We start from the raw sequence: 21,513 nt of genomic DNA, 5'->3' as shown, positions 1-21,513 counted from the left end.
AGGCGGCAGACATATCTATTCCAGTTATAACTATTTCTACTTTTACTGACAGGGTTTTGGCAGCAAGCCATTTGTGGATCCAAACTACATATGCAGTACTTCTCTCCGTCCTTAATCCGCTTTGACTATGTGACAAATAATTTTCAACAATCGATCTAATTCTATTCAGTGTGATCAGGGAGAGCGATTTTCTAATTTTATTAAGAAGAGTAATTGGTCTCAAATCCTGGAGGCAAGATGGCGGCTTCTTGGGCATATACTCAGGAGAGATGAAAATATACCAGCTAATACAGCCATGAATACGTTTTTCACCCCATCTGGAGACAAGAATTATCAAGGTAGACCACCCACGTCAATTTATACTGTCCTCAATCGAGACCTAATACACCTTTAAAATAACAAAGAATTAAAATCAAAGGAAGACCACAGCAAAAGACCGTGAACTGTGGAAGGAAATGACACAGATGATTAGAGAGGCAGCCGAGGCGTCCCGATCGGATGCTTAGGAAGCGAAAGGCCTTAAGTCAGTAAGTCAGTCAGTCACTCATAAACACGGATGGCAAAAAAAACATAACAAAGACCTGAGTGACGTCAACTTCGAACTATCTATAGAGACAATAACACTGGTTCGAATGCCGTAAACTGTACTCACTTATTATTATATGTGTCCGAAGGATCTTAAGGTGTGTCACAAATTGTTTGTTTTTTGAAAAATTACGGATTTGATCGGCTGGCCATCCCTTCTCTTCAGTGAAATCTATTCATAAAGCGGTCGATCTGGAAACAGTAACATTATTTTGATTGCCGTAAATTGTGCTCAATTATTATTATAATTGTCCGATGGACTTAGAGGTGGGTAACATATTGTTTATTTTGAAAAATTACGCATTTTTTCTGCTGGCGATCCCTTTCTTCAATGAAAACTAATCACCCTCATTATTATTATTGCCCGATTGGACTTAAGGGTTGGTAACAAATTCTTTGTTTTGAAAAATTACGTACATGGTCAGATCGCCCTCCCCTATCTTTATTGAAAACTAATCACACACATTAGTATAATTGTCCGAGTGGACTTAAGGGTGGGTCACAAATTCTCTGTTTTGAAATATTACGCATTAGGTGGGCTGGCGATCCCCAATCCTTAGTGAAGACTAATTACTCTCATTATTATAATTATCGAATGGACTTAAAGGTGGGTAACATATTGGTTTTTTTTTTGGTTTTTTTTTTGTTTTTTTTTTTTTAAATATTACGCATCTGGTATCGGCCTTTCCCTCTGTTCAGTGAAATATAATCACTTTCATTATAATAATTGTCCGGGGGGACTGAAGGTTGGTCTACTGCTATTCCCCTTTCTTCAGTGAAAACTAATCAGCTAACTGTCGATCTAGACAAAATGACATTGTTTTGATTACCGTAAACTGTACTCACTCATCATTATAATTGTCCGAGTTGACTTAAGGGTGGGTAACATATTGTTTATTTTTTTAAATATTACGCATTTAGTCTGCTGGCTATCACATATAATAAATAAAAACTAATCACAGTCATTAGTATAATTGTCCGAGTGGATTTAAGGGTGGGTCACAAATTCTTTGATTTGAAAAATTACATATTTATTGTTCTGCTTGTCTTCCCAACTCTTCAGTGAATACTAATCACTCTCATTATTATAATTGTTCGGGTAGACTAAAGGGTGGTAGCCTGGCCTTCTCCTCTCTTCAGTGAAATCTAATCACCCAACCGTCGATCTAGAAACAATTAATATGAAATTTTGTTTTGATTGCCGTAAACTGTACTCACTCATCATTATACAATCAGTCTTCATAGGGGACCTACTGATCCATGCCTTGGTAAGGATGTGACCATTATGTAAGATAAAAATATGCCACTTTCATGTTACCCAAGCATGTATAATGCAACAAACACAGTTTGGAATATTCAACCTTGAATCATCTTAAATTGAACGAGTACTTGGTTTCTTTTAAAGGACAGATTGTTGGTAATTGTCAAGCCAGTGTTGATGACACTGTTGTTGATAAGGATGATGATGATGATGGTGATGATGATGATGATGACGATGACGATGATGAACAAATAAATAGTTGAGTCCTTGGAAAAGAGTCTTTATTCACATTCTCTCACCATACTCAGGTGTAAAATGAGTACCTGGCCATTAACAGCGTTGTCTTTGTCCGAAAAATTGTAATATCGCCTAACAGGCGGCATGTCCCGTCCTACATGTTAAATGTTGTTGTTGACCAGGGACCCTTTGTAAAGCGCTTTGAGCACATTTAGTGGATATTGCGCTGTATAAAAGCTCAATTTATTTAATTTATTATTTACTTAATAAATAGATAAATGAATAAATAAACAATAGAGACATTTTTGGGGAAGAATGGAATAACCTAAGCGTCGACCGCAGAGCAACGCCAAGGGCCAGCTAGGGCGAGTTTATTAAGACCCCAACCGCAGTGGAAATGTGCCGAACCCTTAAGTTACAAAGCGAATACTACAAATACCAACCAGCCCCATTTCGAACGACAACCACGACGACATCGATGATCATGATGATGATGATGATGATGATGATGATGATGATGATGAGGAGGAGGAGGAGGAGGAGGAGGAGGAGAAGGATGGCGATGATGATGATGATGATGAGGAGGAGGAGGACATGGATTTGGTTCAACAGAAAGTTTCTAGATTCAAAATCATCATAGAGTGGTGGAAAGAAATTTAACATAGAGACTGGTGATGAAAGGCGATCAGTTTTTATACTCTTCTATACGATAAAGTAAAATCGGATTACGTTATTTTTCCAGCATCAAAAAAAAAATGGGTCCCGGTAACAAATGAAAAGTGTTCATGCATAAAATCGTGTATTTAATCACTCGGCGTTCTGCTTTTTAATTACTTCATAACCAGTAAGATATTAATAGATCAAGGGTTAAGCACAGCTCACAACAGGCTTTCTAAATAATGTACTATATCTAAACATATTTCTTCGTGTTATTTAAGCTATCTTAAAGCTATATCCACATTGGGCGGATAGTTACCGCTACCGTTAAATAATCACGCGTTTTGATGCTGGACATCCGATTTTACTTTGTAGTATAGAAGAGTATAAAAAGTGATTGCCTTTGTAAAACACAACGCTATTTTGTGTCCTCTTCACAAAGGACTCAAACTTATTGCTATTATCTATCTGATCGCTTAACGTTGACGTTCTAGGGTAGGAACAAGACAATCGGCTTTTGACTTTTGCGCTTATGAGTTATTCGAGAAGTGTTGAAATTTTTACACTCATGTTTTTTATTTTTATTTTCAAGCATATCTAGTTGACGATAAGTCGATTAACACAAACTTAATGATTCAAAAGTTGAATGAAATTTTAACTCAATTTCTATTGTTTTACTAAACAATAGGATTTTCGACTTTGTACGAGAACTCCACGGAGCTTTTTATTTGCGCACGGAGAGACATTTTCTTCATTTAATAACTTGTATATTTCGCTCACTATAACTTTTTCCCAATGTCACGAACGGAAAATGGTTCGCATCAATTTTAAGAATTTGATTGTATTCAAAGAGGAGCCATCGATTCAATGCCATGACTCTCACTTCAGTGTCATTCTCACTAACCAGGAGATTGATACGCAACCACGTGCTAACAATAATAGCGTCTGTTTTCGATTGGATTTAACGAAACAAATTTGATTTTCCAATAACATCATCACGATGTCTCATCAATCTCATAGTGCTCCTAAACCATCTTCATGTCAATTGTAATCATCATGCAAAATTTGGTGACGATTGGTCCTGTGTTTTCGGAGCTTTCGTGTTGATAAAAATCCAATTTGCCAAATATATAATGAGATCACATTTAATTGTGTAACCTCGAAATCATTAATTATCACGTCAGCACGAGGCATTAATATTGTAAATGGGGTAGATAAGCCATTTTGCCTATATGTCAATGAGGTATAAATATGTATTCCGTTATAAATATCTTAATGATTTCGCCTCAACGCAATAATGTAGCCGCATCTTAAGAGAGTCAAGGCCATCATTATCCACCGTCCATGAGTTGTTTACACTTTCATAAAAACAAAACACTACACACCTTATTCAACCGCGACATTTCATTTTCAGGTGGACTTTCGAGATGGTCGACTTCAGCTGCAGGTAAAAAATTTAATCTTTTCTTTTTTTTCATGATTTTTTTTTTCGTGCTTGAGTTTCACAAGCTGAATTCGTAGAGATGCCATTATTCTACAACACAATTGGTCGAATTGTGAATTCATATGAGTGATGAACCCTCCAGTAACCGATCATTTGGAATTATAATACTACCCAGCTATTGTAAGAATCTTTAGGCAATCTTTACATCTTTTTGTATTTTTAAAATTAAGTTCATGATGTGTTTATTTCTTGAGTGTATTTCAGTGGATTATTGTGTAGTGTATTGTATTTTAAATAATTCGGTACATTGATTTAATTTTGTATAATCACTGTGTCTGGAGATAGATGGTAAGTTGCCTCATTTAACACCCTGCCTTTTCCATGATTATACGAGCATCGCCGTTTCTGATCTTTATTACGTTTTTATATATAATTGATTGCTATTCAGTAGCTGCCATATGATTTTTATGAGTTCTATTTATATGTTTTAGGGATGCTCGTGGATTGTTTATTTTAAGAAACTTAGCTACTAGATAATAGATTTTAGCACACTTTGGGACGAATACGATGAGGGGGCGGTTGGACGTTATAGCACAACCCGACATCATCAGTGTTCCTCAGTCCCCTGTTTTATGGGGTTCAAAGGAGCTGATTACGTCTTAGACGTGACTTTCACATGTTTCTTTCTGACAGATGTTCCTGGATCCACGGGAAATGACATTATAAGTTACGTCAGTACAGAACATCAGAGGTTCACAATAGTCTCGTTTCAACAATTTATCACATCAAACTATGGGCATAATCATAATATGAGGGGTGTGGCCATATCGGGGACTAAGGGTGTGGTTTAGTTTTGGAGCAGTCTGATTCGAGGGACATAGGCGGAATGACTACAACCAGCGACATCTATTATTATGTAGTCCTAGACTACAACCAAACACAGCGAATGTTAAGAGGCTCGATCTAATCAGTCAGATGTCACGGGGTTTGAAGAAGAATTATTCATATAATTAGTATTCGTTTGCAACGTGCATCCTTAGTGTTATCTGATTGTCTTCAGCATTAACCAATATTAGGTATTTATGAAAGTAAACATTTTTCTCAATATAATACATATTCGAGAGTTTAGGCTATGACTTTTTTTTAAAACGGACGAGGCAAAAACATTATCTTTTAAAACATAATTTCTTCGACCATTCATCTGTTTAGAAGTTCAAAACATAAACAAGAATTACGTTTTTGTAAAAAGGCGTGTCTACGTACACGGTAAACGGGCACCTAGCCTCAGAATCTACGTACACGGTAACTCCGCTTACTAGTTTGCCGCTGCAATACAAGCAATCTCTCTCTCTCTCTCTTCTCTCTCTCTTCTCTCTCTCTCTCTCTCCTCTCTCTCTCTCTCTCCTCTCTCTGGGTTAAATCGCATTTTTGTAATAAAAAAAACACACACACACACAAGGAGGGGGAGGGGGGGGGGTAGGAATGAAAGAAATCAAGGTCATAAGTTGCCGTGTACCTAGCTCAATGCCCACTGCCCCCTCGCACCTCCCTCCCAAAGCACGGTACAAGATTAGTCTATATGTTACCGTGTATGTGGATCCTGCGGCTAGGTGTCCGGTTACCGTGTACGTAGACACTCCGTTTTAAAATCTCACTAAAGGATGGCATCAACAGACGGGATTGGATTGTGCATTCTTGAAGGATGGATTCGTTAAGCGGATTTCCTCTCCAGATAGGAAATCTGGGAGGCCTCCCGAAAGCTCATACAAAGGGAAACAACTCAAATAATATTCCCTCAACTTACCCCAAGAAAAAATAAAACCTAGTATCTTTAAATAACCCTAATGAGAAAAACAAACACCCTAGCACCTTAGCAAGCAAAAAAAAATCCTCCGATCTCGAGCTCACCCTAATTAGAAAGAAATCCCTCGGACTGCTTTGCACTACCTTTCAATCCTTCACAAATCAAAATGGCGGCCGAGAATCAAAACAATTGTCAAATAAGGAAATGTTAAACTTTCACAATCACACTATCAAGGTTTGTTCTAGAGTTTTTAAAATGCTTCTATATGATGACAAATTGAATAAATAAACGCTTGACAAAAGATCAACTGTGAAAATATAAATTGAAAGAATACGGAGATGTAGGATCTTTCGGAATGTCTCCCGGAAATCTAGTTAGTTCTCTCTCTCTCTCTCTCTCTCTCTCCTCCTCTCTTCTCTCTCTTCTCTCTCTCTCTCTCTCAATCAGTCACTCATTATCTGTCATTACCTTTTGTTGCAGATAGTTGACGACGCCAAGTTCTGGAGACGTGGATGGCCATGTTGGGGCGGCAGGGGAGGATGGCCGCAGGGGTGGTGAGGTCATAGAGGATGGTTATGGTTTTCAGCGGAGCAACTGGATGGGGCATGTTGGAGGGCCCCAGGGATTGCAATGGCAGAGATCTTGATGGCGGAGATGTTGTTGGTGGCGAGGTGATGATGGGGATGTAGATGATGGAGCAACAGTAGTGGCATTGTTGGTGAAGGTGGCATTGTTGGGTGACGAAATGATGGAAATCATGATGGTAGGGTTGTGGTGGTGAAGTGATGATGATGGGAGGTGATGATGATGGCAATGGTTGTGAAGAGAAGTGACAGTGGAGGAAGGGATGATGGTGGTATTGGTGGGGTTGCAGTGATTGTGATGAAGGGATTGTGTTCGTCGAGGACGGTGGTGGTGGGTGGAAGTTGTGGGGAGGATGAGGATGCTGGAGGCAGATTCAGTGATAAAGTGATGGTGGTGGTGTGGTTCTGGACTTGGGTTCGAGTTGATTCCAACTGGCTGGGGTCGGGTGAGTTACATTCGTGTTCTTTGTTGACAAGATGATTGTGGTTGGCATTCGCATGGATTTGAAATACAGATGAGTGTACCTCAACCGGTGGGGGTGTATTTGTTTGTGTCTCAGGTCCATACCCAAATGCAGTAGGTGGACTGGAGGCCTACAGGAAACCCGAATGTGCTTGGGCAGAATGTTGATTTACATTTGTCTTGAAGACGAGGGATAGGGATGTGATTTGTTTGACTCTTTCTGGTTGGGTCATTTCGACCCTGGGTTTGGAATTGTGCCATTTATCGGATCTTTATTGTTGAACCTGCTTCTATCATTTTCGCCAAGCCATGGCTTCCACTTATTACCACTAACCTCACAGCATGGTCGCTTCTATCACAACCCCTATGACTCTACCATTACTTCCCATCATCCCATCCAAAGCTATCACTTCCCAACACAACCACTGCCATCAGAATCACTTCCCATCATCATCATCTTCACCACCATAGCCCTGCCGGAGTGACTTCCATCATCACGTCACCTGCTTTGCCATTTTCACCATCATTGTCACTGCTGCTGCTTTCATCATCTACATCCCTGCCATCACTTTTATATCAACATCATCTTCTTCATCTTGAGCTCTGCTGTTGCAATCTCTGCCAATCTGACCCTGAAAGTTACTCTTAGAAAGTCGCAATCATTTTCAGTGGCTTTATCATCCTTGCCATCGTGAATCAAGACTTCATCTCGAGGTAGGAATAACCCCCCCCCCTCCCCCCCACACACACACCACCCCCTTCTCTCTCTCTCTCTCTCTCTCTCTCTCTCTCTCTCTCTCTCTCTCTCTCTCTCTCTCTCTCTCTCTCTAAGAGTGTGTGTATGTGCGTGCGTGTGTCTCTGTTGACTTATTTGACAGGGGAAGACATTGCAGGGAAAGGAAAAGACATCATGATACTTTGAAAATATTATTGCTCTCCATTACCAATTGAATAAATAACAAGGAATTTACCCAATGGAAACCGTACGGTGCTCTTATTGGCTAACCAACCAGCGGCCTCGATGAAAAAAATATCCGCCATTTTGATGTTGGCTGGGAATCGCGTTACTATAGTAAACAAGCGCTGATCGGCCGTTCATGAAAACAAATTGCTGCTCGCTCGTTTAACTCAAAATTATTCAAAACGATCTCTCTAAAATGATATAAATGTGACTTCTTAAGGTTTTCTCCAAGGTCAAAACCACACAACATTCTATTAATGATTACGTCCGAGGCAAAAAGGAATATTGACAGGTCGACCGAGAGTTGAACTCGTGAGACGACAAACATCAATGCGAAGTGTAGCGAGAGTCAAGCTATTGTTTGTCTTGTCCTATTCTATATAGAGAAAAGGATAAATAGTATAGCCTCGTGTGTGAGTGGTTGCGTGTCATAGTCTTGTTTTTAATTTGTTTCTGTTGTTTATGTGTGTAGTGATGACTCTCTCACACTCAATTTCAATGCCGAAAGAGGAATTCTCGCACACAAGAAAGGGGTGGTATTTGGCATACATATTGTATAGTATCTAGTTCTAAATAGATAACTGATTAGAATTATATTATGATATATAAACACAATGCCAAATACAATTCCGAAGTTTCCTTATTTCAAATGAAGTAAAGCTCCAAAACCTAATGGTAGTGATTGTAGTACTGAGTGTTAGTGAGGTGATGTGGTGTTGGTGGTGGTTGTAGTTGTAGTAGTAATAGTGATGATGATGTGGTGGTGGTGATGATTGTAGTTGTAGTAGTAGTGGTAGTGATGATGATGTGGTGGTGGTTGTAGTAGTAGTGGTAATGGTAATGATATGGTGGTGGTGGTGGTTGTAGTAGTAGTGGTCGTGATGATGATGTGGTGGTGGTGTTTGTAGTAGTAGTGGTAATGATGCGGCTATGTGGTCTAGTAGTATGACACTCACTTCCGGATCGGAAGGTCCTGGGTTCGAGCCTCGCGCTCGGCGCATAGTTGAGTCCTTGGAAAAGGCTCTTTACTCACATTGTCTCACCGTACTCAGGTGTAAAATGAGTATCTGGCCGTCAACAGAGTTGTCTTTGTCCGAAAAATTGTAATATCGCCTAACAGGCGTCATGTCCCGTCCTACATGTTAAATGTTGACCAGGGACCCCTTGTAAAGCGCTTTGAGCACATTTAGTAGATATTGCACTATATAAAGCTCAATTAAAAAAAAAAAAATATTTCAATGATGATGATATGGTGGTGGTGGTTGCAGTAGTAGTAGTGGTAGTGATGATAATGTGGTGGTGGTTGTAGTTGTAGTAGTAGTGATAGTGATGATGATGTGGTGGTGGTTGTAGTTGTAGTGGTAGTGATGATGATGTGGTTGTGGTGGTTGTAGTAGTAGTTGTAATGGTGATGATATGGTGGTAGTGATGGTTGCAGTAGTAGTGGTAGTGATGACGATGTGGTTGTGGTGGTTGTAGTAGTAGTGGTAATGGTAATGATATGGTGGTGGTTGTAGTAGTAGTAGTCGTGATGACGATGTGGTTGTGGTGGTTGTAGTAGTAGTGGTAGTGATGCTATTGTGGTGGTGGTTGTAGTAGTTGAGGTAGTGATGTGGTGGTGGTTGTAGTAGTAGTGATGGTGGTGGTTGTGGTAGTAGTGGTAATGATGATGATATGGTGGTGGTGGTTGCAGTAGTGGTGGTAGTGATGACGATGTGGTTGTGGTTATTGTAGTAGTGGTAGTGATGATGATGTGCTGGTGGTGGTGTAGTAGTAGTGGTAGTGATAATGATGTGGGGCTGGTGGTTGTAGTAGTAGTGTTAGTGATGATATTGTGGTGGTGGTTGTAGTAGTAGATGATGTGGTGGTTGGAAAACACATTACAGGTTATTATAATACATGATTACACACATTCTCTAACTTCATTTTTTGACAGCTTCGTTGTGCCATAAATATACGCAACAGTTCTGAAACATTTTATTGCGGATTTTGATATTGTTTGTTGTTTTTCTTGTGTCGTTATGTTGACATAGATACCGAATGAATGGTAATTACTACATTCTCAGCCAACAACAAAATGGCGCTGAATGCTTTCATTGGTGGACACTTTTTAGGCTTCGTACGTATTCTCATTCGTTTAATTCTATGATAAATAATGAATGAATACACGATAAGAAGATACGAAGAGTTTTCAACAGCTGTGAACTGTAAACTAAGGGTGATCAGTGTTGCCAAATTGGCGGATTTTTTTTTTTTATCAACGCGGGGCGATGGAGAAAATGCCTGGCGGATGGCGGATTTTTTATGATTTGTACACCATTTAAAAAAAGTAAACGTCTCGCAATCAAGCCTAATTATTCCCCCCCCCCCCCCCCACCCCATAAAGTGACTTTAGAAGCACCTATTGTGAGTATACTGTTGGCCGAGATCTATATTACAAAACTTTATTCAGATTAATCGAAGATGAAAACAATATCCGACTGTCAAACTCCCGTTGAAACAAAATCGAAACTCCGAATCCTCATGCTTTAAAAAGGAAAGAGTTGTAAATAGGTGAGTCGCGTTTATTAACATAAATTTTGTATTGAGACAATGCACTATTGTTGATTATAATGTTTTAAATCAAATTTTTTTTTTTTCGGATTTTGGGCAAATATTGCAGGTGAAGTAGGATAAAGTTGGCGGATTTCTGGCATAAAGCTGGCGTGGTTTTGCAAAGTCGCCTGGCAAACAACTGACAATCCTGCTGACTGCTGGTGATACAAAAGTAGATGAAAAAAATTTAAATCTATGGAGGGCTTCTGTAGTTTGACAGCACTTTTAGTATATTATAAGTTAATCTTTAAGCCATTATGGACTTTCATATAGTCAATAAATGTTACTAGATACGTTTTATTTCGTTCGGGTTTGTTGGTCCGGTTTTTTAATTAATTTTTTTTTAATTGTTGAGTAGGTTTACTTTGCTTTTACTTTTACTTTTACACTACACACAGGGGTTATTTTTACCGACCATTAAAGACGGTACTCAGATCTATTTTTACAGTTCCATATGATTCTGTACTGGATTATGGCGGATGCTGATCTAAGTGAGTTCTCTAAGACCTCTCCAAAAGTCCACCCTCAGAAAGGGACATAAATGCAGGTCTTCTTAGATCAGCAAGGCAATGGAAGCCTGGGCCAAGCAAGGTGCTTGATTTAGAAGATTTAGGAGAAAGGAGAAATCCCATGAATGATTTTGAAACATGTACTGAATCATATGGAACTATAAAAATAGACCTGAGTACCGTCTTTACGGGACTTTAAACAAAGCCACTGCGTTGCTTTTAATAGATGTTAATTCTTTTTCGTTGAGTTGCACATATATTATAATGACGAGAGGGTTCCATTTCTTGGCGCATTCTTTGATTCTGATGCGTCAATGCAGAATCACATAACAAAAACTTGCCAATCTTGCTTTTATATATATATATATATATATATATATATATATATATATATATATATATATATATATATTGATGTTAACTGGGGAAGTTGTAGGGAAAGGACATCATGATACTTTGATAATTATTATTGCTATACATTAACTCTTTCAGCCCTGGGACTGACTCAGCGTCAGATACCTGAGCTCTGGGCTTTCAAGCCTAAATTCAAACATTTATTTTTTAATAAGTTTTCCTTCAAATTTTTTTTGGGTATAACAATCAATACTAGTGTTAAACGGACGTGGAGAAACAAAATAAAATGTGTAAGATTAAAAACATGAGATCATTTTGAAAAATGTCTCTAGAATGAAGAAAAGTAATGCAGTTTAATATGATTAATAAAATTTAGTCTGGTTCCAGAAAACTAGCCAATCAACAAGCAAACAGCCGTTTGAGCAGTATAGTCTGTCACGGATATATCCGTGTTCAGGGCTAATGTGCAGTAGCGGAATTCACGGATTAATCCGTGATCAGGGCTATTTGAGTTAATAATTAATAACTAAGTGAATAGATAATGAATGGATACACGCAAACTGTAAACTGTTGGTAATACAAAATTAGATTATGAAAAAATCCAAACTCCTATGAAAGTAGGTACAACAAGAGACAATTTTGAATATTTAAAATTGATTTTTCTTACTATATTCATAAAGCAAATCCATAAATAAATAAGAAAATGAGGACAAATTTATTTTTCAAGATTTTAGAATTTTTATGCTTCCAAATTGATGTAAGAAAAGAATCCAACTTTGATGTCATGTAACTAAACACCAAAAAGATTTATCATACTTGTGAAGTATATTTTTAAGCACTAGATAAATGAAAGTGAAAGATAGAATTTGAAACTGACACAATTTTTTAAACTAAATCTCCAGTCTATTGAAATTAGCATAAAACACTGACGAAAGTAAATGTTTTGGCCTACAGCATGATGAAATAGCATAATCCATATACTATATTAACATAATGATCATACAAAAAATGACATGTAATTCACGTCAACGAATAGAGAGTACTCCAGGCAAGAGGTCCAATTTTTTTCAGACATTTTCTTCAAATGGTCTTTGCAAAACAAAGAAGTGAACCTCGTGAAACACGTAGTTTCGCATGTTGGCAGAAAAATTGCTGATTACGGGCAAATGCATAAAAGATTAAATATCTCTCAAAATAATGCAGATAGAAGTAAAATCTCTCACGTTATAGGAAACAGGGTCTATTGAATTTAAAAATCATCTCAACTTTCTGGTAAAGTCTATATTTCCTTCTCAAAATTCAACATGAATTCATGAATGATAAGCACAATGTTCGAACCAGCAGCATAAGGTAATAAATTCACCTCTAAAGAAACTCATATGATCCCAAGACATCATGTCTTTACTTCATCCATGCCTGTTTTCACTTCCATGCTACTTTATGGACTTGTCTGGGAATTATATTGCTTGGTTTTGCCCTGGCCCTCTCTGGGATCCTTAACCGAAAGGTGCCATAAAATTCCTTTCAAGGACGACGACTTTTTCCACTGTAAATCGTCTCTTTGCACTGTACATCGTCTCTTTGTATGTTATTAGTGCCGATAAATTAGTTGGCATTAGAGTGCTTCCCTCTTATACGGATCATGCGTCTGTGCCCAGCATGTATGTCTTTTGTGCCCTCAACCCCCAACCACCCCAAGGTCTTTTGGCACCTTAAGGTTTATGACGCATGCCTGTATCCTGATTTCTGTGTTACTGAATGTACTGTTTGCTATACTTTAGATAGGATGCTAGTCTGAATTAAAGTACTTTCTGCCACACATACCCTAAAGACCTAGCCACCCAATTATTTTGATTAACTCCCTTTGCTTGAGAGGTGAGAATTGTTGCAAACTGAGGTACGGTATTGCAAATCTCACCAAAACCAAAAGTGAAATATTAAAAAAAAAAGATAACATTGAAATCTTAATTGGGTTCTTTTCTCATCTTAAATTTACATCTCTTCCAGTTTGAAGATAAAAAACAAAGAAATAAAAACAAGAAAATACACGTCAACCTTTTATCCATTTTGATCCAGTTTTAATGGCGTAAAGAACGCTTATTTAACTTTTACACATATACTGCTTCATTGGCCACTAGTAACTTATATTGTTCCTATACATAGTCTATCATGAAAGCATTAGAAAAAGAATTGAATAATTTAGAAAATAAGTGACTCTTCGAAGTCTATTATTTCTCCAATCTCAATATTTTTACTATTTCAAGTTCCATTTTTTCCAAATAAAGAAAACAATAGCATTGTTTTTTTCAATTTTCTAACACATTGGGACAAATCATTGTGTGTCTTTTGACATTTTATAAACTACAAGTAGTGGTATTCATTCCTATGGCTGCCATGAGTGAAGGATGTGTGTATAAATTCGTCACTTGTTTTTTGTTAGCAATAAATAAACATCGAGAGACAAACCAGATATTAAAATAATGACATGGATAAATTGATAAAAACAGCTCGTTGTTTAATAAAAACCAAGGCCAGAAAGTCATCCAAAAAATATTACAGGTCCATAAAAATAAAAAACGAAAAAATTAATTTATTTAGGCTGTTCCATCATTAAAACATAGACACAACGACTCGAGTTATCAATTGATATAACCATATATATCATATTTATTTTGTTTTAAACTATCTAAAACATATATTATGAAGGTACTTTAATATAATATTAATTAGGTTTCCGTGAACTCTATTCTTTTTGTTAATAATCTGAGATCTCATTCTTATGGCAATTTGTATGCTGTTACAAACTACAATAATGTATTTAAAAATCTGATAACACTTAAAGCTGAAAACAAGGATTTGGTAGGCATTTTAAAAATGCGATACCTCGACCATTAAATAACCGTTATTAAAACAAATTGGTAGAAATACAGATAAGACTTCTTTTAGACAGAATCGGTTTAAATTTTATATCAATTTGTCTGGATTTTTCGTTGCTGTAAAGTTATAAAACAGCATTTTGTACCTTTAATATCTATTTTTTAAATTGTTGAAGCAGTATAGAAATAAAGATGAAACTTCCTCTTTAAGACGATAGCAAATTTAGCTCTGTACATTTTTTAATGGCGGAGGTATGAATGCTTGAATGACCCGGTTTAAAAATAGTCCTTTTCTCGACACGTGACTCAAAATTATTTTTTTTTTTTCTGCCACAAAACTGACTTCTATTGTATTACCTAATGAAAGGGAGAGCTTCTGTAGTTTGACAGCACTTTTAGTATATTATTTTAGTATAGGTATATTTTTCAGCCATTATTGGACATTCAATTAATTACAATATCCAATAAATATTACTATTTAAGACAAGTTTTACTCCATTTGGAGGCGTGCTGTGAAACTACAGAAATCCTGTGAGTTTGTGGTTTGTTGGTCCAGTTTCTTTATATATGTTGAGTACTTTGCTCTGACTATATGTTAATTCTTTTGCTTTGTGTTTTACATAGAATGACGAGAGAGTTCAAGTTCAAATGCCGATAATGACTAATAATAATAAACAAGACATCCAATCATTCAAATGAAGTCTTTGAAATTTTAATACAGTCAATCTTACTTTTATCGCTTAAGAAATATTGGTATAGTTCGACATTTTCCTAATGAGAGTACTTCACAAATTATTGTTCATGCTTTGGTACCAACAGGTATAACTACTGTAATTCATTGCTTTTAGGTGTACCGTCGATATTGACACAATATTTTCAAACTATTCAAAACAGAGCCACAAAACTGATAAATCTAATGATCCTACAAAATAAATTCTATATAATCGCCATTGGTTGCCAATTAGTGAAAGGATTGTTTTTAAAGCTTGTGGTATTGTTCACAAATGTTTAGATAATCAAGCTCAAGTGTGCCCTATCTCTCTCTCTCTCTCTGTCTCTCTCTCTCTCTCTCTCTCTTTCTCTCTCTATCTCTCTATCTATCTATCTATCTATCTCTCTCTTTCTCTTTCTCTCTCTCATTTCAGTTGGTAATTGGTAAATCGTTCACTCTCATTCTCTCTCTCTCTCTCTCTCTCTCTCTCTCTCTCTCTCTCTCTCTCTGTCTCTCCCTCTCTCTCTCTGTCTCTCCCTCTCTCTCTCTCTCTCTGCCCCCCTCTCTCTCTCTCTCTCTCTCTCTCTCTCTATCTCTCTCTCTCTCCCTCTCTATCTCAGGGAGGTACAGACTGTGTCTTCTATCCTCCTATATCTGTTTACCTTGCTTTCTGTCTTTGTCTTGGAATGAAATTACTTGGTTTTGTCCTGGCCCTGGCCGAATACCCCAGCTTGGAGGGAAACAGTCAAATGTATAGCTATTATATGGAGATTATATTTTTCCCCTTGTTAATCATCTCTCTATTATGCACTGTACTATGTTTTGTTTACATTTTATATATGATTTGTATACATTTGATTGTATTCCTCTTTGTTTAATGTTTAGTTAACAAGATAGAACTGCTTATATTAATAGTAGGCTAGTATAATTAATTATTTACTAACGCTATATACTATAATAATCAGGAGCTTGGTGTGATGTTGATAAAAGCATGCTGTCTTCATAAGTGTTGATATATTAGTATTAGTGTGGCACAATTAATCGCCTTGTGCTATGTCTTCATTTAGAAGTTAGCTTTTGGGGCTCAACTTAATCACATTGTTTGAGTTAAATGTCCTACCAGTTGAGCAATCAGGATGGACCCAACTGTAAAGAACATCAGTGATCATATTGCATTTATTTCAAAACATAATTTCTTTGAAATGTTTTTTACTATTATACAACATAAACATGAATTACATTTTTTTTTCTCTAAAGGACGGCATCAAGAGACGGGAGAGGATTCTGCACTATTCATAGGACTGTCGACTTCACCCCGAGGTAGGAATTCCAGTTGGTCTCTCTCTCTCTCTCTCTCTCTCTCTCTCTCTCTCTCTCTCTCTCTCTCTCTCTCTCTCTCTCTCTCTCCTTCTTTCTCTCTCTATCTATCTTCTCTTTACTAGCCTATCCTGCTTCTTTGGTTTGTGATTGTATTTTTGACAGGGGATATTTTTTTTCTGTAAATCTTCTGCCTGTTTGTTCTTGGTTATTTATAATTTAGCTTATGATATCTTTAGGTTATGATTTTGATTTACATTTGTACTATTTTTGTTAGATTGCTTGTTTTTTTTTTGTTTCAGCGGTCTCTCATATAACCTCAATTGTGTTGGAAGAGACCTAAAGCAACAAACAAAAAAAAAAAAATCTATCTCTCTCTCTCTTTCTCTCTCTCTCTCTCTCTCTCTCTCTCTTTCTCTCTCTGTCTCTCTCTCTTTCTCTCTCTCTCTCTCTCTCTCTCTTTCTCTCTCTCTCTCCTTCTTTCTCTCTCTCTCTATCTATCTCTCTCTCTCTCCTTCTTTCTCTCTCTCTCTATCTCTCTCTCTCTCTCTCTCTCTCTCTCTCTCTCTCTGCCACTGAATGATGTTGCACAAATCTTTTTACGTGAATTAGCCTTATTGTTTAGATTAATAGAAGAACCTTAGCTCTTATCTCGGGTTGTACTTTGTTTAGTGTCTTGGTCAAAATTTATTCCCTAGTAGATGGTTATGGGAATTGTAGAACGATGGACACATCAAATTTATGACCCAGTATCATTAGACTCACCATTTTCTGATCCATTGTTTGGAATGCACTGACAAGAGTGCTTCAACTTCAAGAAAACGCATAGAACCAAAATATATTTCTCTTGCTCAAGGTGGTGTGACTTTGTGAATATTAGTCAAAACTCAAAGATTACACCAATAATAATGATAGTTACTAATTTTGATTTTAATAGAAGTTGTGTGCTGGGTTTCTGAGAAGTTTATAAAGTCAACACTACTCACCCAACTAAAACTGAAATGAAGACCAAGACCAATGTATCCTGACATCACCTGTTTTTAAAGGGTGACATGCTCACAAGGATGAAATGAATAAAACTGACCCACCATTTAAAGAAACTATGTTTTTTTACACTTACTGTAAAATTATTTCAATATTTAGTTAACAGGATAGAACTGCTTACATTTATAGTAGGCTAGTATAATTCATTATTTACTAACGTTATATATATGATAATCAGGAGTATGGTGTGATGCTGATAAAAGCATGCTGTCTTCATAAGTGTTGATATATTAGTGTGACATGATTAATAGCCTTGTGCTATGTCTTCATTTAGAAGTTAGCTTTTGGGGCTCAACTTAATCACATTGTTTGAGTTAAATGTCCTACCAGTTGAGCTATCAGGATGGACCCAACTGTAAAGATCATCAGTGATTATAATGCATTTATTTCAAAATATAAAATCTTTGATAAGTTTTTATAATTACACAACATAAACATGAATTACATTTTTTTTTTCTTTAAAGGACGGCATCAAGAGACGGGAGAGGATTCTGCACTCTTCATAGGACTGTCGACTTCACCTCGAGGTAGGAATTCCAGTTGGTCTCTCTCTCTCTCTCTCTCTCTCTCTCTCTCTCTCTCTCTCTCTCTCTCTCTCTCTCTCTTCTCTCTCTCTCTCTCTCTCTCTCTCTCTCTCTCTCTCTCTCTCCTCTCTCTCTCTCTCTCTTCTCTCTCTTTTTCTCTCTCTCTCTTTGTCTCCCTCAGCTTGGTTGACCGAGGATATCATTATTGTTAAAAATTAACTAATTTGTAACGTGCATTTTCAAAATTATAAAATGCTCAATGCGCTTTACATTAGTTGAAAAAAAGGCATCTTTTGTACCACAACCCACAACCCCCTCTCCCACACACACACACATACACACACCCAGACCCACAATAGAATATTCACACATTGGGTTATAATCGATCTGCATACATATGCAGGTCTGACATTGAACATCCCTCTGGGCCTAGTTTAACATTGTTGTAATGGACAATATTTTGCATCATTTTTTTTAGATTAAAAACAGGCAGACGTGAAAAGGAAATGTGTTATTTTTTTTATTTTAAAGAATTAACATTTGATCATTCAAAATGCTGGTTACTGTTTGTATTACAACATTTATGCGTTCTTTAAATATACATGTAGAAATGGGGTCAAAATCACACAATTTTGCTGGACTGTTCATCACAATTTGTTGAACTTCTCCTGTTTCTGGTTCAAATATGCACAGTTGAGTTCCATTAAAATTTTTGAAACAAGGTTTTTGAGTAATTCGTCTCTTTCCTCATATTTAAAATCATAGAGTTAAAGTAGGTCGCAAAACTCTCAGCTAGCTTAGAGTTTGATTCACTGTTTGGGAGAGTTCTGATGTTCTGTTTCCCTAACAAATTGTTTGTCACCTGGTGCCATGCTGCTCTTTACATGATTTGAAGTTTCTAAATTTTGTATTGTAATAATCCTTTTTAACTTTCCTTATAAAATTATTTAATTTTCTTTTCATGGCACAGTAAATATCATGATCGACAGTTATTCCAGTTTTTTGCCATTGCTTTGTGCCTCTCTCCTTTGTTTGGCCTTTTTTACCTCTGAGTTGAACCAACCAGCTTCTCATCTTTCTGTCACAAATCTCTTTATAATTGTAGCATGATTATCAAGAACGTGGTAAAGAGTGGAATAGAGATCAGCAATATTTTTCACGTTTTAAGGCTATTTTTGAGATAGATTGTAAAATTCCCACTATCATTTTCTTTAATGTTTATAGTTTGATTTAGCTTTTTGTGAGGGTGCATTTTCTCGAGTGGCAGGTTGACCTAGAATGCCTTTGACTCAGAGCGAGGTCCACCACTCTTATATCGATTATATAATTATTTGATTTAGACAATATTACCCAATCTAGAATGTTCCCAGCTTGATGTCTTGGTGTTTTACCATGCTGATAAAGATCGTTCGGTTGAAATCTTCTGAATGCTTTTCACAGTTGATGACAGGTTTGATAGATAGTCATGGTTTAAGTCACCAATAATAAGTTTAAATTCAAGTACAGAAATATGCAACTCCTCAATGAATTTTGCCTGGGTAGATTTCTTTGGCATTCGATAAATGCATTCAATATGGAAAGTGGGTTTACCTGGATGTAAAAGTAAAACATGCTGTTTTGTGTCTTTGTTTTGTTGTACATAATGCGGAAGTGTTTGATAAGATGTTGTTGTTGCAGGTAAAACCTTTTTGTTTCCTTCTTATATAATAATAAATAACTACAAAAGTAATGATTGGATTATTTCAAAACTTTGTATGTACATTATTAAATTTATGTTTGAAGCACACGACAAATTTTATTACTCTCGTTAAATTTTCAATGCCAAGGTGTTATCTGTGCCCATTGATTCAACTGTGCACGAAACAGGTGCCTAAAATTCGAAGTCAGTTTTCTCAAAACTTGGTTTTTATACTTTCCTTACTTCAATGGCTCATATCTCGGAAATGAATAATAAGAATATCAAATTTTTAATGATAAAATCAGCTACGATTGGGTACAAAACATAAATTTGAAAAAACAGACTTAATACCCTTTCGAGATATATACTAAGAGTAGCCCTCTCACAAGATATTATCTAAGACTAGGCCACTTATAAAATATTATGTATAGACTAAGACTAGGTCTCTCACAAAATGTTATCTAAGACTAGGCTACTTATAAAATAGTAAGTATATACTAAGACTAGACATCTCACAAGATGTTATCTAAGACTAGGCTACTTATAAAATATTATGTATATACTAAGACCAGGCCTCTCACAAGATGTTATGGGTATAATAAGACTACACTTGGCACTTGCACATAGCTGTTAAAAACTCGGAAATAGCCTTGCAGTGGTAAATGTTTTTTTTTAATTTTTTATTTTTTTTTCTAACAACTATTTAGCTGAGCCAAGCCTTGAAAATCTTGAAAGTTAGAAAACTCGGTGGTTAGTCAAGAATCAACAATAATAAACTAGATTTGAAGTCAAAGAATTGAGTTGTTTTACCTACATTTTATTATCAGTCCCTACCTTTTGTTGCAGATATTTGATGTCATCAAGCTCCTGGAAACGAGGATGGCCATACAGGGGCGGTTGGGGCGGATGGCCATGCAGGGGTGGTGAGGCCATCGAGGATGAATATGGTATTCAGCGGAGCAACTGGATGGGGCATGTTGGAGGGCCCCTGGGATTGCAATGGCAGTAATCTTGATGATGGAGATGTTGTTGGTGGCGAGGTGATGATGGGGATGTAGATGATGGAGCAGCAGTAGTGACATTGTTGGTGAAGGTGGCATTGTTGGGTGAGAGATGATGGAAATCATGATGGTAGGGTTGTGATGGTGAAGTGATGATGATGAGAAGTGATGATGATGGCAATGGTTGTGAAGGGAAGTGACAGTGGAGGAAGGGATGAGGTGGTATTGGTGGGGTTGTAGTGATTGTGATGTAGGGATTGTGTTCGTCGAGGACGGTGGTGGTGGGTGGAAGTTGTGGGGAGGATGAGGATGCTGGAGGCAGATTCAGTGATAAAGTGATGGTGGTGGTGTGGTTCTGGACTTGGGTTCGAGTTGATTCCAACTGGTTGGGGCCGGGTGAGTTACATTCGTGTTCTTTGTTGACAAGATGATTGTGGTTGGCATTCGCATGTATTTGAAATACAGATGAGTGTGCTTCTACCGGTGGGGGTGTATTTGTTTGTGTCTCAGGTCCATACCCAAGTGCAGTAGGTGGACTGGAGGCCTACAGGAAACCCGAATGTGTTTGGGCAGAATGTTGATTTACATTTGTCTTGAAGACGGGGGATAGGGATGTGATTTGTTTGACTCTTTCTGGTTGGGGTCATTTCGATCCTGGGTTTGGAATTGTGCCATTTATCAGATCTTTATTGTTGAACCTGCTTCTATCATTTTCGCCAAGCCATGGCTTTCACTTATTACCACTAACCTCACAGCATGGTCGCTTCTATCACAATCCCTATGACTCTACCATTACTTCCCATCATCTCATCCAAAGCTATCACTTCCCAACACAACCACTGCCATCAGAATCACCTCCCATCATCATCATCTTCACCACCATAGCCCTGCCGGAGTGACTTCCATC

At 37.2% G+C, this 21,513-nt stretch overlaps 1 protein-coding gene across 1 annotated transcript in view; it reads left to right on the top strand.

The window, feature by feature from the left end:
* Positions 1-295: 295 nt before the first annotated feature.
* LOC144971306 (uncharacterized) overlaps positions 296-21,513 on the top strand; it is a 23,834-nt gene continuing 2,616 nt past the window's right edge. Inside the window, exons 1-4 of the mRNA XM_078911990.1 lie at positions 296-338; positions 4,878-5,024; positions 16,300-16,362; positions 17,868-17,930. Coding sequence (XP_078768116.1) covers positions 296-338; positions 4,878-5,024; positions 16,300-16,362; positions 17,868-17,930 — 316 coding nt within the window. The remainder of the gene's footprint in view (positions 339-4,877; positions 5,025-16,299; positions 16,363-17,867; positions 17,931-21,513) is intronic.

The sequence above is a fragment of the Berghia stephanieae genome, chromosome 1 (genome assembly GCF_034508935.2).
Source record: "Berghia stephanieae isolate SIO BIC M18660-M18661 chromosome 1, UCSD_Bste_1.3, whole genome shotgun sequence".
Lineage (NCBI taxonomy): Eukaryota > Metazoa > Mollusca > Gastropoda > Nudibranchia > Aeolidiidae > Berghia > Berghia stephanieae.
Note: the sequence above shows the minus strand (reverse complement) of the source record. Positions and strands in the feature narration are given on the sequence as shown.